The 24,752-nt window shown below is 44.6% G+C and overlaps 1 protein-coding gene across 2 annotated transcripts in view; it reads right to left on the bottom strand.

Moving 5' to 3' along the window:
- The window catches only part of unc79 (UNC-79 domain-containing protein), a 109,512-nt gene that overhangs the window by 62,020 nt on the left and 22,740 nt on the right, over positions 1-24,752 (bottom strand). For both annotated transcript variants that reach the window (XM_070521741.1, XM_070521742.1), the window contains exons 16-28: positions 23,761-23,864; positions 22,627-22,714; positions 21,645-21,733; positions 21,165-21,288; positions 20,729-20,900; positions 19,579-19,721; positions 17,656-17,907; positions 16,508-16,675; positions 13,132-13,309; positions 12,449-12,621; positions 10,158-10,306; positions 7,277-7,434; positions 6,665-6,846 (exon numbers count right to left, since the gene is read on the bottom strand). In XM_070521741.1, the coding sequence (XP_070377842.1) occupies positions 6,665-6,846; positions 7,277-7,434; positions 10,158-10,306; positions 12,449-12,621; positions 13,132-13,309; positions 16,508-16,675; positions 17,656-17,907; positions 19,579-19,721; positions 20,729-20,900; positions 21,165-21,288; positions 21,645-21,733; positions 22,627-22,714; positions 23,761-23,864 (1,980 nt within the window). The remainder of the gene's footprint in view (positions 1-6,664; positions 6,847-7,276; positions 7,435-10,157; positions 10,307-12,448; positions 12,622-13,131; positions 13,310-16,507; positions 16,676-17,655; positions 17,908-19,578; positions 19,722-20,728; positions 20,901-21,164; positions 21,289-21,644; positions 21,734-22,626; positions 22,715-23,760; positions 23,865-24,752) is intronic.

Here is a 24,752-nt window from a genome sequence, read left to right as displayed (position 1 = left end):
TAGCTTGTTCTTCATTCCATATATGGCTCCGCGGCAAGAGATAAAGAGAGTGAGGAACGATTTCTGAATGACTGTCAGAGTCTTGTCCATCTGTCTAGACCCGTGGTCTGCACACGGGGATGTGTTTTATGGTGGCCATATATAGCACAAGGGCGCAGCTCGTGGTGGAGCGGTCCATCTCTCCCAAGTGCAGGGAAGAAAGGGTGGAATGGTTGAGCGGTCGAAGTGATTCCGCGCACTGTGTGAATCGACGTTAAGAGAATCATTTTGCAGGCAGCTGGCTAAGCAGCATTGTTTGCGATTCCCGCAAAGCGTTGCCAGGGTTGACTGACGTGTTTGTGTAAATCAAAAATTTGTGGGTGTGACGCGAGTACAATGAGCTAGAGAGAGAGTGCGTCTGTGTGACGGCAGCAGCAAGACGACGACGACGGTAACAACGATAGGGGCGAAGTGAACAAAGCGCGCGCGCATACCACGCATTGGGCGCACGTGAATGAATACCCAGGTGGTCAAAAATTAACCCGGAGTTCCTCACTACGGCGTGCCTCATAATCAAATCTTGGCATTGGCACGTAAAGCCCCAGAATTTAGTTTTTTTTTACTACACTGGCGTCTCAGCTGACTTTGCTGCGACGAAAAAGTGCAGTTCGGCAAAATGTTACACCCAAAGCTGCAAAGCATTTCACTGCCCATTTTGAGGACCTATTTCTCCTAGAAAGTACTGGTAAGAGGACACCTTTTTTTCGTCCTTTTGCAAAATCTGCTACTTGAATGATTTGGTTATTCACCAGCCGCGGTAGCGCAACGTGGCTATGGCTTTGCGTTGCTGAGCTCATGGTAGCCGGTTCGAATCCCGCCCTCGACGGCAGTATTCCGATGAGGGCGGAATGCAAACACGCTACATGCGTAAGGGCGTCTTACGCTGGTGTTTGAGGTATTGGCGGCGAGGAGTTACGGAGTCGCCCTCTATCGGAAGCGCCTCGCTGGCGTAGTATGAGGGATCACGTGGCGCGGTCCTCATAGGTTTTGCTATCAGCGCTCACTGAAAACACCACGCGCGAGCTTTCCCGGACATTTCTGTAAGTACTTTCGAAACGAGAGAAGTTTCTTACTGTCTAAATAATAATCTTGGGCAAACTGAAAGCACACAATCGTTTACAGTCGCTAATGCTTTACCGAATACGTACAGTGAACGCCACTGCGCGCGGTCACCGCGATGGAGTCAGCCGAACCGGCTTCTTGCGTGAAAAGTAGGTAAACGCTGAGAGCAAACTATGTGAAACATGTTCTTATAGTGTTTGTATAACTAAATGGAGCGTAATAGAATGAAGCCTCAATGCAGCGAACACGCAGATTCGCAGTGACCGACTGCGCGTCTGCATGCTTGTCCGCGCACTGTTTCGCTTTCTCCGCGCGCGCGTTTTCGCACCGTGCCATGAGCTTTAGGCCGCAGAATATGAGCATTTGACAGTGTACAAGCAAGCATTGTTGTGTGGGCGCTATCAGAGCTGTTCAAAAATAATTTCATTGTAGAGACTTCGACGCCTACGGGGACTGTGATGTGCCGTCGCGACGATTCAATCTTTTTTTTCTTCAAAATTCTTTGACCTTTCGATACTATTTCTCGAGTTGCGTCACACTGTATGTTTATCGGCGTTCAGCGTGCAATTTCCCGCTGCTCCTTTTTTGTAATCCAGTGCATTAATTCATAACACAAACATGACCATATGCCATGCTATCTTTAAATGTGCTTCTTACCGCTGCCTTTCCACTCCACTGAACTTGCCAGTATCTATAGTATCGGCAAGTTCATAGACCAAACCGTCATGACATTAGTCGGGCAGCGGACTCGGGCGTGCGTCTCAGTGCGCGTTTTCAGAACATCGCAGACCGGGCGCCGTAGCAGAAATCTTCCTCGCGTCGATCTGTGCTTGCTGCATACCCGAGTTGTAGCCGATGACTGTTTGCCGGTTTTATGTTTCGCGAGCCAAGCTTCACACAGCTTCTTGTCCTGCGGCTACGTGTGAATAAGGCTGACACCGGCCTCCGCTACGTGCGTCCGGCCCTGCGGCACCGAGCAGTAGCCTACCATGTCGCGCGCCTTCAAAGGCAGCCACTACATATTGTAGTGCTTTCAAGCGTTGTAAAGGAGACACTCGAAGCGGGAAAATTTCTCCACTAAATAAAACCGCAGCGTACGAGGGAATTTAAACTCGTTTTCAGCTCGCTTCGGCGCGCCCGAAGCAGCCGACGCGGCCGCTATGTCCACGTGATCCCTCCTAGCACGTCACGCCGACGGTGGCGCCAGCTTTTCCAGTGGTGGAGCTCGAGGCCAATAGTAGCGGCGCCTGGTGGCGGCGCGCGAAACGTTATCTGGGTAGTACCGGCTTGGGTAGTATTGAGCTCTGGCTGTGGAGAAGCACGTTTCTAGCACGAGTTTTGCGTCGATTCGCACTTTTTTCTGCCCTCTTGCGAGTGCGAAAAGGCTCGTCACTTATCACAGACCACGCCGACCACGCTGCGAGCTAGCCGCAGCCTATAGTTTAGCGAAAACGGACTCTCCATGAGATGTAATGCTGGAAGCAGAAGGAATCGGCGACGCCGATCCGGAGAGGCTTAGCTCAGCCTCAAAAAAGCGTCGCCGTCATTACTTCTGCATCGTGGGCTGTCATAAACAAGAAGGCCTGAATCCCAACATCAGATTCTATCGTTTTCCTTCAAGGCCTCGCGAAGCGGAGCGTCGGGCATGCTAGATAGCTGCAGTTCATCGCGCTGGATAAGCGAAACTTCGCGCCATGCTGACTGCTTCGCCTGTCTTGAAGCTTGCTTGATTATCTGCGTGCTAAAATTCGGTCTTTTGCACCTACAGTCCCGACGGCAGACCGACATAGCAGCAGGCATGGCTGGTGATTCACGATCCGAGACCCGGCCACAGCGACAATCAACAATTCGACTGGTATGAACTGGTGAAGTGACCAGGTGTGTGCAAACGACCACAAATGGTCGGGCTGATTCGGTGATAATTCACTACCCCACTACGAGCAGCATAGGCTAGAGAGTTAAATGTGCTCATCCTTGACCTCAAGCCAGCACGCTGAGGCAGCGCAGCAAGGCAGCATTGATTACAGCACATCGATGTTCGAGCGCTGTCTTTAAACATCAAGCGAGCAGCGCGCGAGCTCGCGCTGCAGCGCGATTCGCACGTACGTTACTGCGAGCTCATATGCATTGCATCAGTTATTTATCAGTTGCTAAAGGGGCAGATGGCCACTACTGCAGTGCAGGCATAACTACTTGCCCAGCGGCATGCAATCAACAAAGATTGCAGGAGGCCCGCCGTTTCGCGGCATGTCGAAAGCTGCCGTCGCGGCGCGTACCGTCTGGGCGCTCGAGCAGTTCCTTACACATGATGTCTGCTTATCGCTGCTGTGAACTCACTTATAACAAGCATTTCCTCGCGTTTGTGCGCCTGAATCTAGCAGCGCGCGAACGTTACCTGAAGTTGAACTTCGTACGCGACTCGCTTCACTTGCGGTTGACACCGCGCTAAAACTTCGCCCCTTATTTCTTGAACGGCGGACACGTATTCGGCGTTGCATAATTTATTGCCTTTGCGCAATGTGCCACCCCTGAAAAAAATCTTCGGCGCCCGATATTCGCTGCAAGCCGTGGTACAACAAAACCGAAAGTGGCGGGTCCATATTGTAAACGTGCTTTCCGAAGCAGACGACCGAGCTTCGTACTACCTAAAGCCCCTCAATTTAGTACTACCCAGTTCAGGACAGAGGGCGCTTTTTAGCGCCATTTTCGCAGCGCCCCCTGGCCAATGCAAGAGCCCCTGCCTCGCGCATCCTCCTCGCCGGTCGCACGGAGCGGCGGGGTAGGGGGAACATGGAGGGACTTTAAAATTTCGGCCTTCGCTAATGGAAGGCCATGCACAGGCCTACGGCTATGCGAGTACGTATAAATTATAATTTTGCTATGTATATTTAGTTGCACAAAATAATAATTTATCCGTCTTTTAAGTGGGCACGAACATAAAGCTTTTGTCGGGGGGTCAACCCGAATTTTCCTATTCAAATACACGTAAAACGCAGCACAGATGTTTTAATTGGACAACTGCTGGAGTAATTTGAATAAAATTTATTGCACTGAAGAGAGAGAGAGAGAGAGAGAGCCGACTTGCATAGAAAGTAAAAGTTCGATGTAAGACCTAAAAATAAAAAAATATATATAAAAGTCCGAAAATTGCTGCTTAAAAAAAACATTAGCATGACGTTAAAAGTCCGAAACTCTCCACCACAAATAAGTGTCGAAGTTATGCAAATCGCGTCTGTTAAGGCATCTACGGCGAACCTATTTGACGAGTTTACACCTTACGTGCCATTGTTACAATGTTTCCGAGAATTTTTCAGCCGTGCCGATCGTAAATTAGCGGTACATTTCAAAGCGGTGCGTGATACATCAATTCTGTCTGCTTCAGATGACTCAATAGGTGTACTTTACACAATTGTGATATAACTTTTGTAGCTCAATTACAAAGTTGCGGAAATATCCAGTTTGCTTTCTCAGATCCTGCGTTCTCTTTTCGTTATTGTTTATTTTGGACGCTGTGTGAACCTTTGATGATTTGACGGCGACTGTATGCAGTGCTCAAAAGCTGGAATGCTAACAGCAATGAACGTCTCGTAATTACATGGAAGCGCGACGCGTAATCTGTAGCTATTTTCCAAGTGTGGAGTATATATATATATATATATACACACTGAAGTATACAGTATACATTTAGGGGTCTGCTAGCTGTTACAAATCCACACGAACCTAGAAACAAAACAACGCATTGATGTAGTTTTGGAATTGCTCGCGTTTCAATTTTTGGGCGCTGTACAATATATCACAGGTTTGGACAGAAGGCTCTTAGAGCTCAGGAAAAAAAAAAAAAAAAGAGGAAAGCTGCGTCCAAGAATTGCCGGATAAATCGTCGATGCCTCGAAAAGTCTTCGAGGCTAATTGCGTTCGAGAAAGCTCTCAATACATTGCGGATATCAGTCACCCCTATTCATTTTGCATCACCTTGCTTCGCATCAGATCCGTTTCAGAAAGTTTACTTCACTTTCGCAAGTTGCCACCCACTGCCAGACGCCACCCACCTCAGCTGGCGTGGGAGCGCTAATTTGCGCCGTGCAGGTGGCAGCTGGTCGGGGCATTAACCGCCAAATGGAGGAGGAGAAGGAGCAGTAAGGCAGCTTCTGGCATCGTTCAAACACGGTCTCCGAGAATCTCGGAGGCCGTGGTTCAAACGAAGAGCCGGCCTGTCGCGGCAAGTCTGACGAGGGCGTGCGCAAACGCAAGTGCCAGAACTGACTGCACAGCGCCTAGTTCAAAACAACAACAAAAACGTCGAGAGCTAATCAGTAATTAGCCCTTGACCTTACTCGAAAGCAGGTGTTTGCGAATGTATACAAAACTTCTAACTAACGAATCGAATATTTTTCCACACAGTTCGACGAAACCCGCATTGGATAGTCAAGTTATTCCTAAACACTAATATTTTTCGAACAGCTCACTTTCACTTTATTACCTTAAAGGCCCCACTGTGGGGTGCCTTTAAGGGGTGGGTGTACAAAAAAAGAAAACACGTTGACCATTCAAGATAAGTAGTGAGCTCTTACAGCATCAACGAAGGCGTGTGGGTTGGTGATGGCCACGACGACGTGGGGAAGGCTGTTACTGACTACAGTGGTGCGTGGACAAAAAAGAAGACGAAAAGGTGACAGTATGAGTTCGAGGGCGAGCAATACTTCGGGAATGTCCTGTACGAAGTGATATGCGAGCTGGTGGTGAGATGTAAAGTATCTGATAGAGAGAACAGTAAAGGTGGGGCAGACCCATTTCTGCCTTTAATGAAGATTAACACCAACACACTAATGCAGAGTTGCTACGAAATTATACTCCCTCAGCATTCCCTACTTCTTTTTTAGTTCAGAGCAGCTGGGGAACTGCAATTTCCAGGTGATGTGCTCATTCATTATTGAGTGCTGCTGGCTTACATTAAATGAGGATAACAGAGAAGGGAGGGTGCAGGACAAGCGCTTGTCCTAGGCACTTCCATTTCTGTTATCTCACAATTTTTTGTGAGTGTTTCATAAAGCACAAGATAAATATTAACTGACTCGGTTTATATCCTCAGTTTCTTTTCTTGCGCTGCTTAATTAGGATAGAAAACTGGGCAAGTTGTTCATCATGTATCAGTGCAACAAAGACACACAGGCCGAAAAGAAGGGACAAACATGAGCACTGTCTTTCAACTGAAGGTTTATACGGACACGTGATAAATATATTCAATGCCGATTGCACAAAAATAAAAAAGAAACAGACAAATATGAACCAATGCTTTTAACAACAGCACTACACCAACCACGTGTGAGTAAGCACGATCTAAAAAAGCATATTCATCATGAGTTAGGGAGATGGAGGGCTGACTTACGCATTGGTAGGCAACTTCTCTAAAGCACATATATCCATAAAAATAGGCAGAAAAATTGCACGGCCATTAAACTTGCCCAAGGTTTCATACTGTATATTACACATTTGAGCTTTTGCCTGGGAACCTGTCTGCATGCTTCGTATTTTCCAGACAGGCCAGCTCGAGCTTGTGACCTACCTTGAGAGATGATGTCTTGATGCTGTCGAGTGAAAGCAGGGCCCTCTCAGCCACTGAGGCCTGGATGTCGTCCAGGCAGTGGACCAGGTAGGAGAACGCATTGGCCAGTGATGATTGTAGCAATGGGCTGTTCTTGACTGTGTTGGATTCCACGAAGTGTGCTATCATGGTCACTTTCTCCACTGTTTTAGACCAAGAGAGAGACGACAATAAGAGAGCTGCCAGAATTCCAATTAATTATTTTTGCTGTCCTCACTTTTTTACATCCATATATTTAGCCACGCAATAAGAAAAAGACATGGGCATGATATGCATATCAACTGACGGAACTAAGAAAAAAACAGCGAAAAAACGAAACACAGAGTGAAGAAATGACACAACACACCACTTTGCTGAGTTGTTCCTTCACACCGCGTTGCATCCTTACACTGTTCTTTTTTTCCTCAGTAAGCCATGTACCAACCACCTTATGTAAACACACTCCAGCTGGCAGAAAAATTAGTTACACACAGACTGCAGAGCACACACATGTCATCATAAACATTCTTAAAGCACTAGTACAAACGATCATTCTGCAAGATGATGCTCTAGCCTGAATTAATTCATACTGACCAGCAGCAAAGCGGTCCCTCCAGTTGTCGCTGTGAAAGTCAGCCTCAACCGCTTTCCAGAACATGTCCATGCCGCTGGGGAGCGTTACACAGTGCAGAAGAAGTGGCACACACAGACGTGCAATTTGCGAGAACTCTGCCTGCAGCAACTTCCAAAGGCTGCACAGAAGGAACACATAAAGTAGTGGTCTTTGAGAAGACTGTCTCAACTCAGAGTGCAAGGTTTCCCACAGAAGCAGATATGTACACTCATATGCTTTAACCATGAACCAATTAGACAGTTCATAAAAGTGCAATGGAATTTTTGCATGCACTGACCACTGCCATATGTACATATAAGCAAGTCTTACATGAAAGCCTGCACAACTTTGGAAATTTAATCAGATCATGTAGCATTTCTAGCAATAAACTTGGCACACAGTGTGAGGTGTGACATGTGCGAGTGTGGAGTGTAGGTTGAGTGTTAGCAATAGAAGATGACGATGCTAAGTGATGGAATTCAGTGCTGGCACTCCACGCGTTGCAACAACAAAAACAAAGCACCAATCAGCAGGAACCATGATGCACAGAAAATTAAAGCTAAAGAAAGAAAAGAAGAGAGTGATGGAAGCGAAGCCAGCAGGGACATGTTTGCTGGTCAAACAAACATAGGTGATCTCGAAGTGCGGCAACAACTTGCAGAAGAGTGGAGTGAAGGGTGCCTGGACCTGGGCCCAACTTCCACTTGACCACAGCATGCCTTCTGAAGAGTCTGGGGACATCCAGCTGTGAATGTTTCTCAATGGCAAGGCGACATCAATTTCACGGAGCTTGCTGTTGCCTTCCGACTCTTGCATTGACCCAATGGTGCCTTCCTAGATTAGACTTCATCAGGATGACCATCATCCTAGCCGTTAACTCATTTGGCTGCAGCCGGTATGTTCAGTTGTTATGTTCCGTTCATAGTGGGTTAGCTCAATGAACTCTCCGTTGCTTCAGTACATTCTTATAACATGCCATGTGCTGTAATGATCATGATGTAACCTTTAGTGTGTATAAGGTTTCGTAAGTGTAAATGTTGTTCTCTTCCATCAATAAGGGTTATCTACTAAAACTGAACTAGATGCACAGCATGAAAGGAAAAAAAACTGACAGTATAATTTTCTTCCTTTGATGCTGTGCATCTAATTCATATTGAGCAGCATTTACCAACTAGCCCAACAACAAGTCAATATCCTTGGGTTATCCTTGGGTTATCCTTGCGCCTGTGTTTTGAAATCAGCGTGCTCTCTTTTATACCAAGGCTGCACTTCAGGTGTGTTTCAATGTACTCTCAAACAAACCTAGCATAACACTTAGCAATGTGCTGTGGTAGTTTCATCACCAGGAGGGGTAGTTACACGACTGTGGCTGTACTGAATGCTAGAGCATTGGTAAAACTGAGTTAGAGACTGTATCTACCACATTCCTGTGTTGGGAAAAGGACAATCACAGAAACATACATATACATTACTGCTACGTTTCCCCCTTAATTATGTTAGGTGCTCCATACAGCTGGACCCAGATATATCGAACCTGAATGGGACTAGCAAACAAGCTTGATGTGTTAAAGATTTAATCCACAAAAATGCGGCAAAAACTCCATGTTCCCATATAAGGGCTGCACTTTTAATTGGAAGCATTCTTTAGCTACCTCCATGAGTTTTTTACATCATCCTCGGTCATCATCGTCGGACATCATCGTCAGTCATCTGCACTGCACCTGCATGCACGCAGCAGCCAGTTGTGTTGCGAGAAGGTATTTTGCCATGACGTCATACATTCTTCAATCTAGTACACAAATATATAGTAGTATACAAAAGATGACACGTCCAGCTTAGAATATTTCATTCTATACCACACTGCATTATTTAATGAACAATATTCTCTGCCGCTTAAGAGGCACTTTGCGGTCGATGATTAAATAGGTAGGTTCCTCTCACGGCATGCTTGAGCTCTCTAACAAAAAAAGTGAAATGTTCAATGGTGGGATTTGAACCAAGATCCTCCATCGCAGTAGCCCAAACCTCTACCCCGTAAGCCGTGGATGCTTGCATGGCACCTAAGAATAACAACCTTAATAATCTTTCGCTCGTGCAAGCAAGCAGTTTAAGTTCTTTGGTGCATATGTCGCATTGCACACAACCACTTTACTTATGTGTCAAGCGAGCAGTTATATGTGATGTTTGGTGCATATTCCAGATTGCACAGTAGCAATCTACTTACTATATGTGAGAGTGCACCAGTTTCCTCCACACTTTCTCGTTGCAGCTAGCACCTTGAGACATTGCTTTACCTTCAGGATCAGCCCAGTTTACCTAGGCCCAGGTCATAACCAAATAGGTTGTCACATTTCTTTGTTGGAGTACAATAAATCAATGATAATGCCATCTTTATCACCATGGCATTGCTGCTGCCACCAAACGCATGTGTGTGTGTGCCTGTGGGTGTGTGCTGGTAAGGCACTGCAGTTGCTTAATACAGCTTATAGGCTATTTTTCTCCTTTTCCACATTGACAATAACTCAAAATGCCAATATAGGTGGATTTGGCTGTTTTCACAACTAATCGCACATTTACTTTAGGGCTGACGTCAGAGCATCATTGGCGATGATACTGTGCGACAACTGCAGGAGCAAAGTGCTGCCGCTAGAGGGGCAGCATGAAATATTTTCGCTGTGTTGGGACTTCCTGTGATGGGTCAAGCCATTTTCGACCCACACGCCACGAGTAGGTGTGCTTTAGATCCTGCAATTGCATGTTCAAAATGTTCTGTGCTGTTGTGGGGCTCTTTCAAGCTGCCTCAGGAAAGCTGCAGAACAGCAAAAGGCAACAACGAAATGTAGCAAAGGTTAAAGGACTAACTTGGCAACCAGGAGATTCTCCTGGCACCAGATCAGGAAACCACGGTGGTCATGTGCTGCCCGGTTCAGCACTTCAGTGTGCAGGCTGAGCAGCTTGAGGCACGTCAGCAGGTGGTACAGAACATCAGCGTCCTCATGCACAGCCATTTCCTGTGGCCAGACAAGACGAAAGTCACTCAGCACCGGAGTGAAATTCGAGGACAAAACTCGGAGAGTGGCCAGGTGGTTCAACACAAACCCCAGCAAGCACACCTCTTTGGAACAGCTAAATTGAGGATTAACTCTTTAAGTGCCTTGCCTGAGTAATACTGGTCTATGTGCTGATGAACATTCTTGAATGTGCCTGACATAGTTAGATAATGTAAGACATTCATAGAGTGGTTCTGCCATCTACACAGAAGTTGGTGAAACTAAAATTGCATGGTAGGTTTTGCTATTATACGACAGATGGTGCAACAAAGCTTATCTGTCGGTCTTACTTGCATCTTCTGTTTTCTGACATGGTGGACCGACGCAAAAAGCCTGTGTGTTTTTGGAATGTTGCAGAAATCCAAGAACTTCATAAGAAGTACGATTCAGAGTACTGCAATGTTGATTACGAGGTGTCTACAAGCGACAGTGACAGCAACAAAGAGGCCATGTTGCCTGTGGAACACTGATGATCCCAATTAAGATCATTCGTTAGCATACATGCTAATTTCTGTTTGAATGACCACATTAAAGAAATTTGTAAAATGCTCAGCAACATATTGCCGATATGTTGCTTTTGAATTTAAAGCCTGCTAATGTGTTACTCAGACAGAAATAGAATTTCTTGTACTTTGAAAAAGCCTCCAGCACAAAGCAGGCAGAAACACCTGAAACACATGGCATCTGAGCAGGTTAAGAACACTAGTAATAAATTAGGGGCAGACAATCATACTCCTTAATAGTCTTTAAAGAGACACAAAAGTGAAATATAAAGTTAAGCTGTATTAGTAAATACAGTCGAACCTGGTTATAATGAACAGCCTTATAGCTAAATATAGCTCAATATATAAGGTGATTCGATATACGCAAACTCACCTGTAATTAACTTAAATGAACTTTTGTGAAACATTCGTTACATATAAATTCATTATAAACATGCCTAAATTAACTTTTGCGATACAGTCATCATATATGCATTCATTATCTGCAGTGGAATAAAGAAGCAAGCAAGGAACTCATTTATTGATAACAAAACTATGCCTAGCAAGCAGTAATTTTTGCCTGTGCCTTGACATGCTTCTCAGCATCACTAAGTATGATGTTCCTTATGGGACACTTATTAATGTCCAGTTCATTATGAAGGAGTTACTTTACATGAGTATTGGTCAGTAAGTTGCGTGTCTGATATGGAGAACAGTTCACTTTATCCAGGTTTGCTATATTTGGGTTCAGCTGTAATGCTTACACAATATCAAAACTGACACACCTGGTCTTGACAAGCCAGAAAGACGCAAAAACAAAAGACTGGTGGCAATGACACCTTGAAGTTCTCGCACCAACTCACCATGACATCATGGATCTTGACAGCACCTACTTGTGTCTAGCTAATTCTTTATTGACAACGAAGGACTACATTTCAGGAACCAAGTGCTCAACCTAGTAAGTTTCTGTAGAACATTTCCTGTGCGAAACTGGTGCAAACGTGAGAAACTAGAGTACTTTGAAATACAGTAGTTTACACCACATGGGGATACTGGAGCCAAGGTTTTGGCATGAAATTCATAATATGATGTTTCACCTTCATTTTTTTTTTTTTCACCGATAGACAACCTTCTCTGCCAGTTGAATGAAAAAGCGAATTTTGAAAGAATGATTTTTAGCAGTCTAAACCTATTAGTGCTGCTTTTTAATGAAGTTTTTATTGAATGAGCAGTTTTGATGCCACTTTGCTTGCCAAGGTCATTACAGAAGCAGCTCATAACACTGAAGTAATTGTAACTGTAGTTGTAAATTATTTTGCACAAGGGCGAGTCTGCGCGTGCTTAGGCAAAGCAAATAGGCAAAACCCTTTGTGCATGAGCACGTGCAAGCCTGACACCTTGTGCAGGAAACACACACCCACTAGGAACGCAATTTTTGCTCTGTTCTTTTATTGCTATCTTTTCACACTGTTAAGGGGCAGGTATAGACAACTACTTTCTGTAGTGACTTCAAGGTGAGCATCTATTTTGTCTATTCGGTCAGGGAAGCAGCGAGTATTACACAGCACTCGTAGGCACAAACAACCTGACATACTGGAGGCATTATAAAACACCGTTATACCTTCAACAATGCAAAGGTGAGGCGCAGCTGAGGTGGCAGTTCATCAATCGTGAAGCGAAATTTCCCTTGGCTAGTGTGCCAGAATGACGAGTCTTCGGCTGGTTCAGGGGCCAGTACGGCATGATCGTTCTCATCGACCAGGGTTGCTGACGCAACGGTACACTTTGCCTCCGCTGCAGAAACGGAGAGAAAGAAAATACACCTTGGCGAAACAGTTGATGTCTCAAATTCACTTCACTGTTCAGCTGGAGGCTATTCACAACTCTTCTGTCCGATTTGTCATCTTGATTGGATTAAGCAGTCTTGGATTAAGCAATCCACACTAAAATGTACACCCTACCTGTGGTTGCTTGTATCAGACTATATGATATCTCGCCTTCATTTCACCCACTTCTGTCTCTACTATTACTAAAAATTTTTTTTACAAATTCTTACAGCAGAATGCTTCCTGAATGGCACTCTACAACTTCCACTGCATAACTAATATTTCCAGCAGGACCTGGCAAGGTGTCCTTTAATGCTCTTAATTAGTTATTGATGATGACAAAGTGACAAACCCTTGCAGCAACTCCAGCTAAGGCCATGCAAATGAACATCATTTGAACTAGAGTTATATTCCTCAACCTTCGTCTAAATGTAGCAAGTGTGACGAGCTATGGAATGTTGTCAAGTGGAGCACTTACGAACATCATCTTCGGTGAGTGTGACGGCACGTGCGAATGCAGTGACCACTTGCTCTGTGGGCATGATGGCCACTGTGTCCAAGTGGCCCGTGCACTCTTCCAAGGTGGCTGTCATTAAAGTCTGCACTTCAACAGGCTGTGATACTGATTCAGTATCCACCAGTGATTCAGGACTTTCCTGCACACATATACATGCACAGACATGGGGAATGCAGCCAAACCTCGCTATATGAAAACAAATTACAATGAACTATTGAGTGTAACAAAACATTGTAATTTCCCTAAGAACTGCCACCACAGAAACATGTGCATGTGACATCTTGTCTTAACAAAACAAAAATGTTCCTATAATGGGTAAAATGAGCCATTTTTAGCTCTAAACAACAACTTAGCAATCATTTCGCACCAACAAGCCTAAACGTTGTGGCACGCAATGCTGTTAGTATTTAACTTGTTCAATGCAGCAGTTCAGAACTTCAGAGGTCTTTTGGCCACCTGGAGCCAAAGCAGCTGTACTGTTAAGTCAGTGACCCTATTTCTGCACTCTACTGCCACCTGTTCCAGTGCTCTGATCACAATGCGCTGCACCTTGGTCGAGTGTCATGAATGCCAGAATGAAGCACAGACAGAAGAGCGCGTGGCTTACAGTACACGTTGCTTGGTGTAACTTCAGCTGAATAAACTGCTGCACATGTATACTTAAGGTGATCTGCGGCTTCGCACCCTGCTCTTACGTTCTTGGTGACCACTCATTTCTTTTGGCATTCTTTCAGTGCAAAAAGGTGATTTTGTTGTTCAGACGAGTCCGCTCCCATCCAGCGACAAGGGTTATAGCAAATCAGCAGACTGCTGTGCTCTGTAAGCATGATCATGAAACTCGAATAAATCGAGTGATATCAGTTTCATGCTGGAAGAATAGATTGGGACATGTAATACTCGTTTTTTTTTCGTTTCTTTTGGTGTCCACAATGAGCTTTTGTATCGGCATCAGATCACATGTTGACAGCTCCACCCATTCCCAGTGCCCCATGGGCAATGTTGGCAATGTTTATAAGCATATATTATGCAACACACTGAAATGTCCCTTGGCCTAGAGATTGGTATCCAGAAGCAACATCATATCAAAAAACACATAGCTCTCTTCTATAAGCCAAGTAATATTTACAAGGAAGTATTGGAAAAACTAAAGGACAAGCAATTATCACCAACCTGTAATAAAGCTATAAAAGTGATATTCACATAGGGTAGCCGTCGACACGAAGGGGAACATGACGTCATGAGCCATCACGCTGCTTCGTGTCACTCACCTGCTCACACGGGCTGTGTGGGAATGCTGCGGGGATTAACGGATGTCAATGACGTCAATCAGTATAAGCTGCCTATACTCTCGACACTGAGTGTACATGTGGGCATGAGCATGCTGTAGTGAGCAAGATGAAAAAGAAAGACGCTTTATCGCTGAGCTTTGGCATGTCGGCAGCTGTTTGTGCCACTGAAAAACTATCATTGCCCAATGAGCAAGACTGCCAAGCACCCACAAAGGTGGCAGAGATTTTTATGCCACCTCTATGCTATCGGTTAGCGCGGTGTGATAGGTTGTTAGACCAGTTGGCAAGATCCCTGCTGTCTCCCGTGCCAAGAAGGAGTGTTTCATACTGGTGCAGCAAAATGTCTCCCATCCCTGGTGATGTTTACATCAGCCCCCTGGTCCCAAAGAGGTGTGACGTCATCATCAAGTGATATATTGATGTGCACTCCCCACTGCAAAGCAAGGGATTTCTCCCCCATGTGAATACCGCTTCAGGATCAGCAATACACGCATTACCGTATTTTCCAGTGTATAAGTTGCGTTTCTTTCTGAAATTTTCATTGGTGCATCTTATACACCAGTGCGACTTATATGCGGCTTTTTCTTTTTTTCTTGGCGGGAGGGGGTGGGTGAACTGCTGTCAAAATCAGTTTGGATGGCATGGCCACGTGAAATGTGCTGGGTCGCCCTTCTCGGGCAGTTGCTACAGGTCGTGTGCGCGCTATGGAGACACCAGGTTTTTCGCGTGACCTAGTTGCGGAGCGAAGCGCGAGAAGGACGGAGCAGCAACACAAGCGGCGGCAGTAATATAAGAGAAATTTGGGCAGCTGATGGTGGTCGTTGTTTCGGAAATTAACAGTGCGAAACAGACAAGGACAAAGGAAAAGACAGCGCCAGTGTCGTGTTCTTTTATGCGAAGCATATTACGAGGGCTCAACCCAGCTCCTCAGGCGCGGCGGTGACCATGAAATCACGTGACACCGTGACGTCACGACAGAGGAGAAGTGGCTTTGGCTCAACTCTTGCAAGACGGGCTGGGTGGGAATCGAACCAGGGTCTCCGGAGTGTGGGACGGAGACGCTACCACTGAGCCACGAGTACAACGCTTCAAAGCGGTACAAAAGCGCCTCTAGTGAATGCGGTGTTGCCTTAGAAACGCGCTGTTTCTAAGGCGTGCGTCTCTTGCTCAGGCGCACATTTCGTTGCCGCGCCGAACGCTGCTTTGCTCGACGCTCACCGCGTCCAATGCGGGGCGCGTAGTCGCTGCCCTGTAGCCCATTGTCTTACACCCCTTGGCGGGTCGACGGGAACGCTGTCGCGTTCCACTCTTGAAGGCGAAGAAGTAATGCATGAGTTGTTTCTTCGTCTAGCCGAACCAAATATAGCCAAGCAACAGCAGTTCACCAGGCTAAACAGTGGTTCAACAACTAAAATAAAGGCTAGTATGCTTCGCATCCTGGGCTTAACCTTACCTAAGCCACAGCCATTTTTTTTTCCTTCGTCCTTGTCTGTTTTGCACCGTTAATTTCCGAAACAAGCGGCAGCCGGCTGCAAGTCGACCAACTCCGAAGTCGTCGCATCTGCAGATCATTTTCAAGATATGGCGTGCACCACTGCACAAACTGCGCACTTGCTACCAGAGTACAAGAGGCCCCCCTCGCTCCTGCGCTGCCATCAGCGCTTTCCACCATTGTACGCGATTCGGCTCACTGTCGCACGCTTTCACTCGCACATAAAGTATATATGGCACGCAGGGACAATGTTATCGCCCTTGGACTTTATACGGTACATTGCGGTGACCATAACCGCAGAAATGCACCCAGAGTGTCCATATCATTGCTTGCGTGTGGCCAGAGTTCACGAAGTGAACACTGGTCACTGTTCTTTTTTAAATAGCTTACCGAATGAACAGGTGTGTCTTATACACCGGTGTGACTTACATATGCCTTTTTTTTTTTTCTTACTGCGATTTTGAGGTGGGTACAACTTATACAAAGCTGCAACTTATACACCAAAAAATATGATACAATCACATGCAGAGCTACACCAGCAGGCAGAGGGACTGACTTGGCTTTCAGGGACAGTTGGTATCGCAGGCTCCTTTAGAGGGGCTAGTGATGGCTGTGTCCTGTGTGGAGGAGTGGCTGAAGATGACCTCTGTGGGTCGTCCTTGAGAAGTGGCTTAGGTGAGATGGGTGGATGACTGTTGGCCATGTTTGATGGATCCGTGGGGATCTACGTAGAAGGAGCGTGCAAAGCAATACCATGTCAGTACATTTATTCGTTCAATTGCAACGCAATGCAACCACGCAGTGCAAGTGAAGTGACACTGGCTGTTGAAGGTGTCAACAGTTTTATTTATTCAAGCGAAAATAAAACAGGAGGTGCGAGGCACTGAACACAGCTGTTGCAAGCCCTCATAGAACACTCAGTGATGTTAGTCGACATAGCCACCTCATTTTCACTAAAGGTTTCCTTGGCCATTCTTCATACAATATTCATATTAAAGACTTGCTTATTTTAGATGCAAGGCTTCACAGCACCTTTCTGCAAACAGACATAGCAGTGCCCTGCGTTAGCAACATTACATCAAACAATGTTCCCGTTGTTACGTTAACAGCAGTTCGTTCCCAAGTACAGTGCCATTCCTAAATAGCTTTAAGAATTTCACATCAAGGAACTGGCAATTTATACAGCACCTGCAAGAAGAGTACACATTTCTAAAAATGCAGCTTGGAATTTTTTTCCATTCCAATTCTCTTTTGCACAAGATATTTTAAAAGCATTTGTTTCAATCTCATACTTGCGTGAAAGTTAATGGAAGCATTTTAAATCAGAATGAGAATAAAGAAAGCTTGTATCAGTGACACATCTGTAATGTTATGAAACAGTGAACAAAAGACTTTAGAAAAACTTCAGTGATTTCATTGCATCGCTAATCAGCAGTACAGCCAAGTCACTTGTGATCTTCCGTTCCACTTAAGTGTGGTGCAGTCTGCACACCTCCCTTGCTGCTTTTTTTTATGTACGTTGTCTGCTCAAAATAAACATTAGTTATTAGTTATCGCTAGTCCTGCGTCTTCTTTCTCTCATCCTGCATTATGGTGTTCACACATTAAACCCGCGTGCATAAGATCTATTTTGGGGGACTGCTACACAATCGCAAGCACAAAAATGTCACGTGACGAAGGTGAAGTGACCAATATGCTGCTTACATCAGCCATGGCAACCTCCATGACGGGGCAGAAGAACTCTACAAGCGCCAGTACCAGCTGGTACCAGATGGCAGTCATCTCACAAGAGAGACATGCTACAGGCACTGCCCCAGCTGCACCTCCGGCGCAGCCAGCTTGGCAACATTGGTGCTGTTCACGTGGGAACCTCAGCATGGCATGCAGCAGGGTCAGGATCTCACGAGCCTCATTCGTGGCCAGTCCCCGGTGGGCGGTGATCTCTTGAAGCTCTAGCTGCACGATCCCGAAACAAGCACACTCGTACTAAACCTTCAATGCAAATACTAGTCAAACATCGTTGCAACGAAATGATACACAGTTAAATATCGATACTATAACAAAATAATGGATATAACTGTACCTCGCATGAGGGCACTTAGGGGCCCTTATGCTCACAGCAATTCCTGGTGCCATACATGCTATAATACTATAGAATGAAGTGATGGACATATCGAAGTAATTCTGGCTGCCCCTCCAACATCACTATAACGAGGTTTCGCTGTATATAAACATGGAGCACTTCCAGAGCATTTGGAAGTGCTCCAGTTCACACCAAAGGATTTTCCATTGGAGCACCAACAAAATAAGCATACCATGTGCTTATCACTAAAAAAAGACAAGGACAATGAAAAAACACGAACAATGACACAGGCTGCGTTCCATAACACATATACACCTTGCTTGCAAAAGGTCCCAAGTACAGCGTCGAGCCTCATGTTCCTGCCCTCGAGCTGGCTTCACTAAACAGACAAGTGGCAAAGAAGGCTGCACAAGATTACTAGGAGAGCTGTTAGTTGGATGGCGGTGATTTAGTTCCACCCGTGCCATTGTTTGTGTTTCTTTCATTGTCCTCATATTTCCTTATCTGTAAACATATGTCAAGCAGTAAATACGAACTAGGAAAATTTAAATTTCTTCTCGAAACAAAATAAATGTTGTTCCAATAATAGCACTTAAAGGCATCAACACAGTTACGAGAACAAACTCTTTGCTGGGTTAACTGGTTTATATGTAGAGAAGGCGTAAAAGTGTGAACTAAGATGACCACAAACAGACAGAACATGGAAGCACTTGTTCCCATGCTTTTTGTGTTATTATCTTAGTTTGTGATATTACGTCTTCTCTAGTTATGAAAACAAGGTGGAAAGCTCTATTTTTGTACACTAATTAACGTAGGTGCAAACTGACAAACACGAAGGTCGACAAAAATAGGAGGAACACTATTGCCAAGTGATTTTGACGAATGGTGAATGCTGTCTATATGTTATGCATACAAGTGAATCACATGTGTAGGGCACATCAATGCACAGCTGTAAGATCATAGGCAACAGTCTTACATTATAAACTTCAGCAATGTATTTCCCAAATCCTAAAGAGTTGTGTTCCTTTTTTCCTTTATGAGATGGCCTTAAAAATACCCCAGGCTAAAATATTCCTGTTTTCTTTTCGAAACAATGGTTCAACAAGGAAAGAGGACACAGTAGTTAAAGGAAGCCATTGGATACAAAATGTAAGCACTTCCCACTTAGATTAGACTAATATATTTATCAAGAAAAAGCAAGATGAGAGGAGCTTCCTCTACCCTTGTCTTTCTTTCCTTTTTGCTGCAAATTGAAAGCAAAGTGAACACGTGGTGTACTGCATTTTTATGCAGTGGCTCAAGTCAGAAACCACACATAACCAAAACTGAGTTCTTTGCCAAGCTAGTCGGTCAACAGATATGACGGAACTAGCACGAAAATTCTGAAGAAAGAAGAAACTCAAACAGAACAGTATTGCTATGTCTTGTTGCCCCTCTTCCTTTTTTCGAATTTTCATGCTACTTCCATCACGTAACCAAAACATTTTCATGTCTAAGTATATGCATGAATGTGCTTGGTTACACAGTGTTTAAAGTTTGCTTGCCTGCTTGATGAGTATGTCGACCATGAGTATGTGGCAGCTGAGGGTGACCTCGGCATCAGACTTTTCCTCACGAGGAGGTGCGTCTTCGGGTAGGAAGCTGGGCAGCTGGTCGCAGTCCAGGCCAAGGCTACCAAGCATGGTACCTGCACAGAATTACGAGCAGGATAAGAAAACAGTGATGCATTGTAGCAAATGATCAACATGTGAACGTGTGAAACAAGAGAAGCCTCAAACAAGGTGAAGACTTTTCAACCAGGAAACAAATAAAAATGTTGGCTCCGAGCTGAGGCTTCTCTTCTGCGCCCACACTGCTGATCAATTCAAGTCTTCATTTTCTTGTGGCATATTGATTTGTTTTCAGTGCCCACTGAGTTACTTAAAAGAAAAGCCTGCCTTCTGACTGGGCTAGTACAAGGGCTCACAAGGTGTAAATGTTGATAAGTAAGTGCTTGTCAAGCTCATTACACTGTTGCTGACGCCCTTTGTTAGATTCTAGTGTTATGGCTTATTGCTTACAACGCAGCATCAATTTCCACTTTTAAAGGAGACTCAGGATCATACATGGCAGCAAGAAAGCTGGTTCTATTTATATTCTTTAGGTGGAACAGATTGCTTTCCACAATATATGAGTATTATTTAAATGAAAGTGTGGAGGTCCTCCTCTCAAAAGAATGGCAGCAGTGACATATAACTATCTGTTTGATCATTCTGAAGCTTGGGAGCACTGAATATGCTCCAAAACAGTCCACATTCCTGGGCAAGGCCACAACATATGGCGAACGTACACTGCATATGCTGGACCAAAACTTTTGACAGCTCACAGGCCCTCCAGGCCTTATGCTGACATAAAAGTTGGGCCAAGTCAAGTTTATTTCAAAAAGAATGGTGGCGTCATCTGTATATATAGTGAAACAATACAGCAAGAGGTTCAGGTTTAGAAAAAGAAAAAACTGACACGACGGCCTCCTATATACACAAAGATAAGGTAATTATATTTAAAAAAAAACGAGCAAGCAAGTAATAAAGGTGTGGACATGCAAACAAGCATACCAGTACTAACTACAAGAGAAGTAGATTAGATGTAAAAAAAATAACTCGGTGTATACGATAACCCCTACTGAATACGGCTATTGAAGAACTGCCTGCACACCAGTGGTGTCCTGCCTCAGTGGATGGAACCTGGGTGTGAGACCAGTGACTTGGGCAGGTCCTTCCTTGGCAGTCGCATCACTTGCGGTGGGTGGTGCCCCCACTTGCACCCCAGAGGAAAACATGGAGAAGAGCAGGTTCAGGGGCACCGGAACCTCCAGCATGGTCAGGATCTGTCCACACAAGCACAGCAACTTGCATCGGTTACCAAGTACAAGCACACTAGGACAACTCAAGCTCGCAAACTACTGACTTCACAAGGAAAGAACAAGACCTACTAGGCAGGGCACTAATCATCAGCACAGAACTCCGTCATGAATGCCTTTTCTTCTGGTCTCTCAGTTTTTAATGAATAATCCTATCAACATAGGACAGACTTGTCTTAAATATGGCCAGAAGCAAGAGGCCTAAGTCCCATAGATCAATGCATGGCGTACCTGTAGCCAGTACAGTGCTTGCTCCTGTACTTGCACAGTGGTGTTCTCAAAACGAGCAGTCAGGAATCCATACATCTGCATGATGTTGAACCCCAAAGGGCTTAGGTCTGGATCTAGTATTTTGCTGCAATGAAGGAAACCGCCAGTTAATATTACGCAACGTGAGGTGCCTCTCGGCAACCGCTGCAGAAACTGCTGCCCGTGGCACACAATAGTTGTGCACACGCTAAGAGCATGTTGGCCACGTGTGTGGAAACGTGGACTCCTGGATTTGGCTGTGGACCTGCCACTCAGAACAGCCAAACTTTCGTGCATATTCTGGAGAGACTGTATTCCAGCTTTGGCTTTCTGGCTACTCTATAGTTTCTGCAGCGGATGCTAAGAGTAGCCCCAGAACAATTAAGCATATGCACAAGCCATTAGCTAGGCAATACCCAAATTTGAACATTACACATGCCACATTATGACGGGGTACAATACCTGAGGAGGATTTTGAGTTCAGAAAGTTCTTCCTCTGGTATTTCAAATCTGAAGGCTTCCATCCAATGTGGCATGATGTACTCCCACACCTGAAAATGTGACAGTGAGTCTCTTTACTCAGCCAGAAGGTGCTGCAAAAACTTAGTCTGCATACCGTACATCAACACAATCAGCCGTAACAGGAAAATTGCATCTTTTCATTTTTCAAACCTAGGTCTTGATTTACTGAAGGTACACAAGTTGAGCAGACACATACCAAGATGAACGTGCGACAGCTGTTTCCTTCACAATTACTGTGATGCTCTGGGTTCCCAGGTCAGCCTGAATCAAGATGAGTGCTCAAAGAAATCTACAAATTTATAAAAATCAAAGAAAGCCAATTTCCACGTGATATGCCATACAATATGTAATGTACTGGCTACTTTCTCCCTTTACGGCTGTCTCTCCAAGCTTAACTTGCCAAAAGATGTGTGTACAACATTCGTGTGAATCCTCATTCCCAGATGTTTCAAGGGACACTGAACAAAAGATAAGACCGTCTAGTTTGGGAGGCTACTTTTGAGCAAGCAAGAAGGGGTAACCAGACATGGTGTCAACACCACATTTCTCAAACATCTTCCAGTCATGAGGCAACCTCACAGTGGCTTTCATTTTGTTTTGTTTGCAGATCTACTTGTAGTACCGCCAGGTGCCTGCTCACAGGTATGGCAGCACGTCACCTACTGGTACATGTGAAGTTTCAATACTAGCTGGTGGCTTTCATTTTCTTTGTTTATGGTCTCTGTTTTCAGAAACACGGACATGAAAGTCGCAAAGCCGATAACACAGTTTTACTGCCACATCAAAGTATTAGTAGAAGAAAAAATGCTTTTCAATACAGCAATTACACATATTTAGTAACACGTTTGACACATGAACTGTTTGAAAACAAGCCCAAGTACAGCAACACAAGCTTCAAGACAAAAGAAAACTCAGCACTTACATCTCTGTTGATAATGTCATACGGAACGAGGCAAAGGAGTGTCTTGAACCCCTCCTTTATCTGGTCAGTCTGGCATGGCCAGTTATCCCTGGCCACAGAAAGAACAAAAAGATGTTGACTACTGGTGCAGCACAACAACCAGCAAGGCACGACACATTGGGTCCAGGAACGCATTTGTTGAACTTTGCCACAGTGTACAGCTTCTAAAGGCTAACTGCAACAAAGCTTCGGGCTGAATAAAAAGGCTACAGTTTCAGATACCGATGATTTAGAGCAGCCTCTAAGCAAAATTTTATGTTTGAAATACAGGTGGATGCACTGCGAAAAGCTAGTAAAAATGTACATTTTTGATGCCAAAACTGGGAAGAAATGCCGTCATTACCTTTTAGCAGAAATGACACAGAATGTGGAACAATAAGAACCAGCAGGGTGGTTCCTCAACATAACCTCAAAGATTAGGCGGTACATGTTGCACACCGAAAATCTTGGAGGCCATGGTCTGGGATTTGCACGTCATATTCACTGACCACCAGATGCACATGTCATCTGCTTAGGTGCTAATTAAAGGTAGTTAATAAAAAGATTTGACAATTACCAGCTCATCAGTTTTGCCATGATTGCTTCAATAGTACATCTACTATACATTTGTAGCCAATTTAGCCAATATTAAACTTTGTTGCAGTTGTCATTAAGAGCATGCACTGCATTTACCTCAGTAAAAAGGTGCTATCATGTTACTGCTTAAAACTTCATGCAAAAGTTGGGGTGATCTTATGGGAAAGAGTACACAAGAACTTACCACAGCCTACGCGCTTAAAAAAATAAAAGCTCTGAGATGAAAGAAAAGCACATGAAATACGGCATTGAGCAACGCAGAAAGCCGTCTGTCATCGCTCACACAAAAATAACAGTGAGATAGGGACATTAAAGACGTAAGTCAAGGTCAGTCAGTAACAGCAAAAGTTGCTACGAGTCGGCGAAGCCAAGGCAAGCTTCAATGACTGGCGACTTCTCTGGCAGTTGTGCTATTAAATTAGTCCTTGTGTTTCCATTACTGATTCTTCTAGCAAATGAACGACTCAGCAGGGAAGCCCAAAAAGAGTGCACAGGATTCCAAACAGCACAGGGACTCACCAGTGCCCTCCAACTTGGGCATACTCTGCAGGGTGAGGCAGGAGACAGGACACGAAAACGTCAAAGTGGGTGCGCGCAATGTCCATCAGCCAGCCATGGATGTACTGCAATGACAAGCATGCACGACAATGTACCCTTTTGTGTGCATCATGTCACCAGCATGTGTAGGTGACCCCAGAAAACTTCCGGTGCACATTTACGACACCTATGTTTGCAAAAAAGAAAAAGTGTTTTCACCTGTAATCAACTATAGGCACACACTCTTGGTGTGTCCAAATATAAGAACATGCCTTGTACATCAAGCTCTTGTATCTAGCTTTCCTGTGCATTTTGGAATAACATTCATTTACCAATGTATGCCTTAACAACGTAGAAATACTGATGCCATGTGGAGGGTCCTGTATATTTCCAGGTTATTGCAACTTGTATTGCTAAATTTAGTGGGCCGTTTCAGATGGTGAAACACGAAGTCTTTTAAAACCTATGTGAGTAAACATTAAAAGGATCTATACTGCGTACTGCTGCATCAATGAACACTACAATACTTTACACAAGGTGAGTTTCGCCTGCATCCGTCGGAACACAGTGCAGTAGATTTTTTTTAATATAGGTCGCAAGATTAGCAGGACTTTTTGTTACTGCAACAACAAAAATGTTAATTCATCACCTCATGGCTGTGCATTCTCCACACAAATCAGCAACTAAAACCGACCCAAATAATTTATATTCCACACCCATATCGATATTCAAAAGCAAAGCATTATCAAGACGTAAAGGTAACTGCATTGTTTTAAGGATTCCCTTGGGCATAGTAAATTCACGATATAGCAACTTCATTTATTAGGCTAGTAAATTTTAAAGCCAAGTTTTACTATGGTAATATAACACCAGTACAGGTTCATAAGAAATCAATTTAGATTTTTAACAAGGAAGCAAGCCATAGTCCTGTACTAGTGAGCAAATTTCGAATTATTTACCAAACAATGAAGACC

This window comes from Dermacentor albipictus, chromosome 7, assembly GCF_038994185.2.
Source record: "Dermacentor albipictus isolate Rhodes 1998 colony chromosome 7, USDA_Dalb.pri_finalv2, whole genome shotgun sequence".
Lineage (NCBI taxonomy): Eukaryota > Metazoa > Arthropoda > Arachnida > Ixodida > Ixodidae > Dermacentor > Dermacentor albipictus.
The sequence above is the reverse complement of the archived record's forward strand: the minus strand, read 5'-3'. Positions and strand labels throughout refer to the sequence as shown.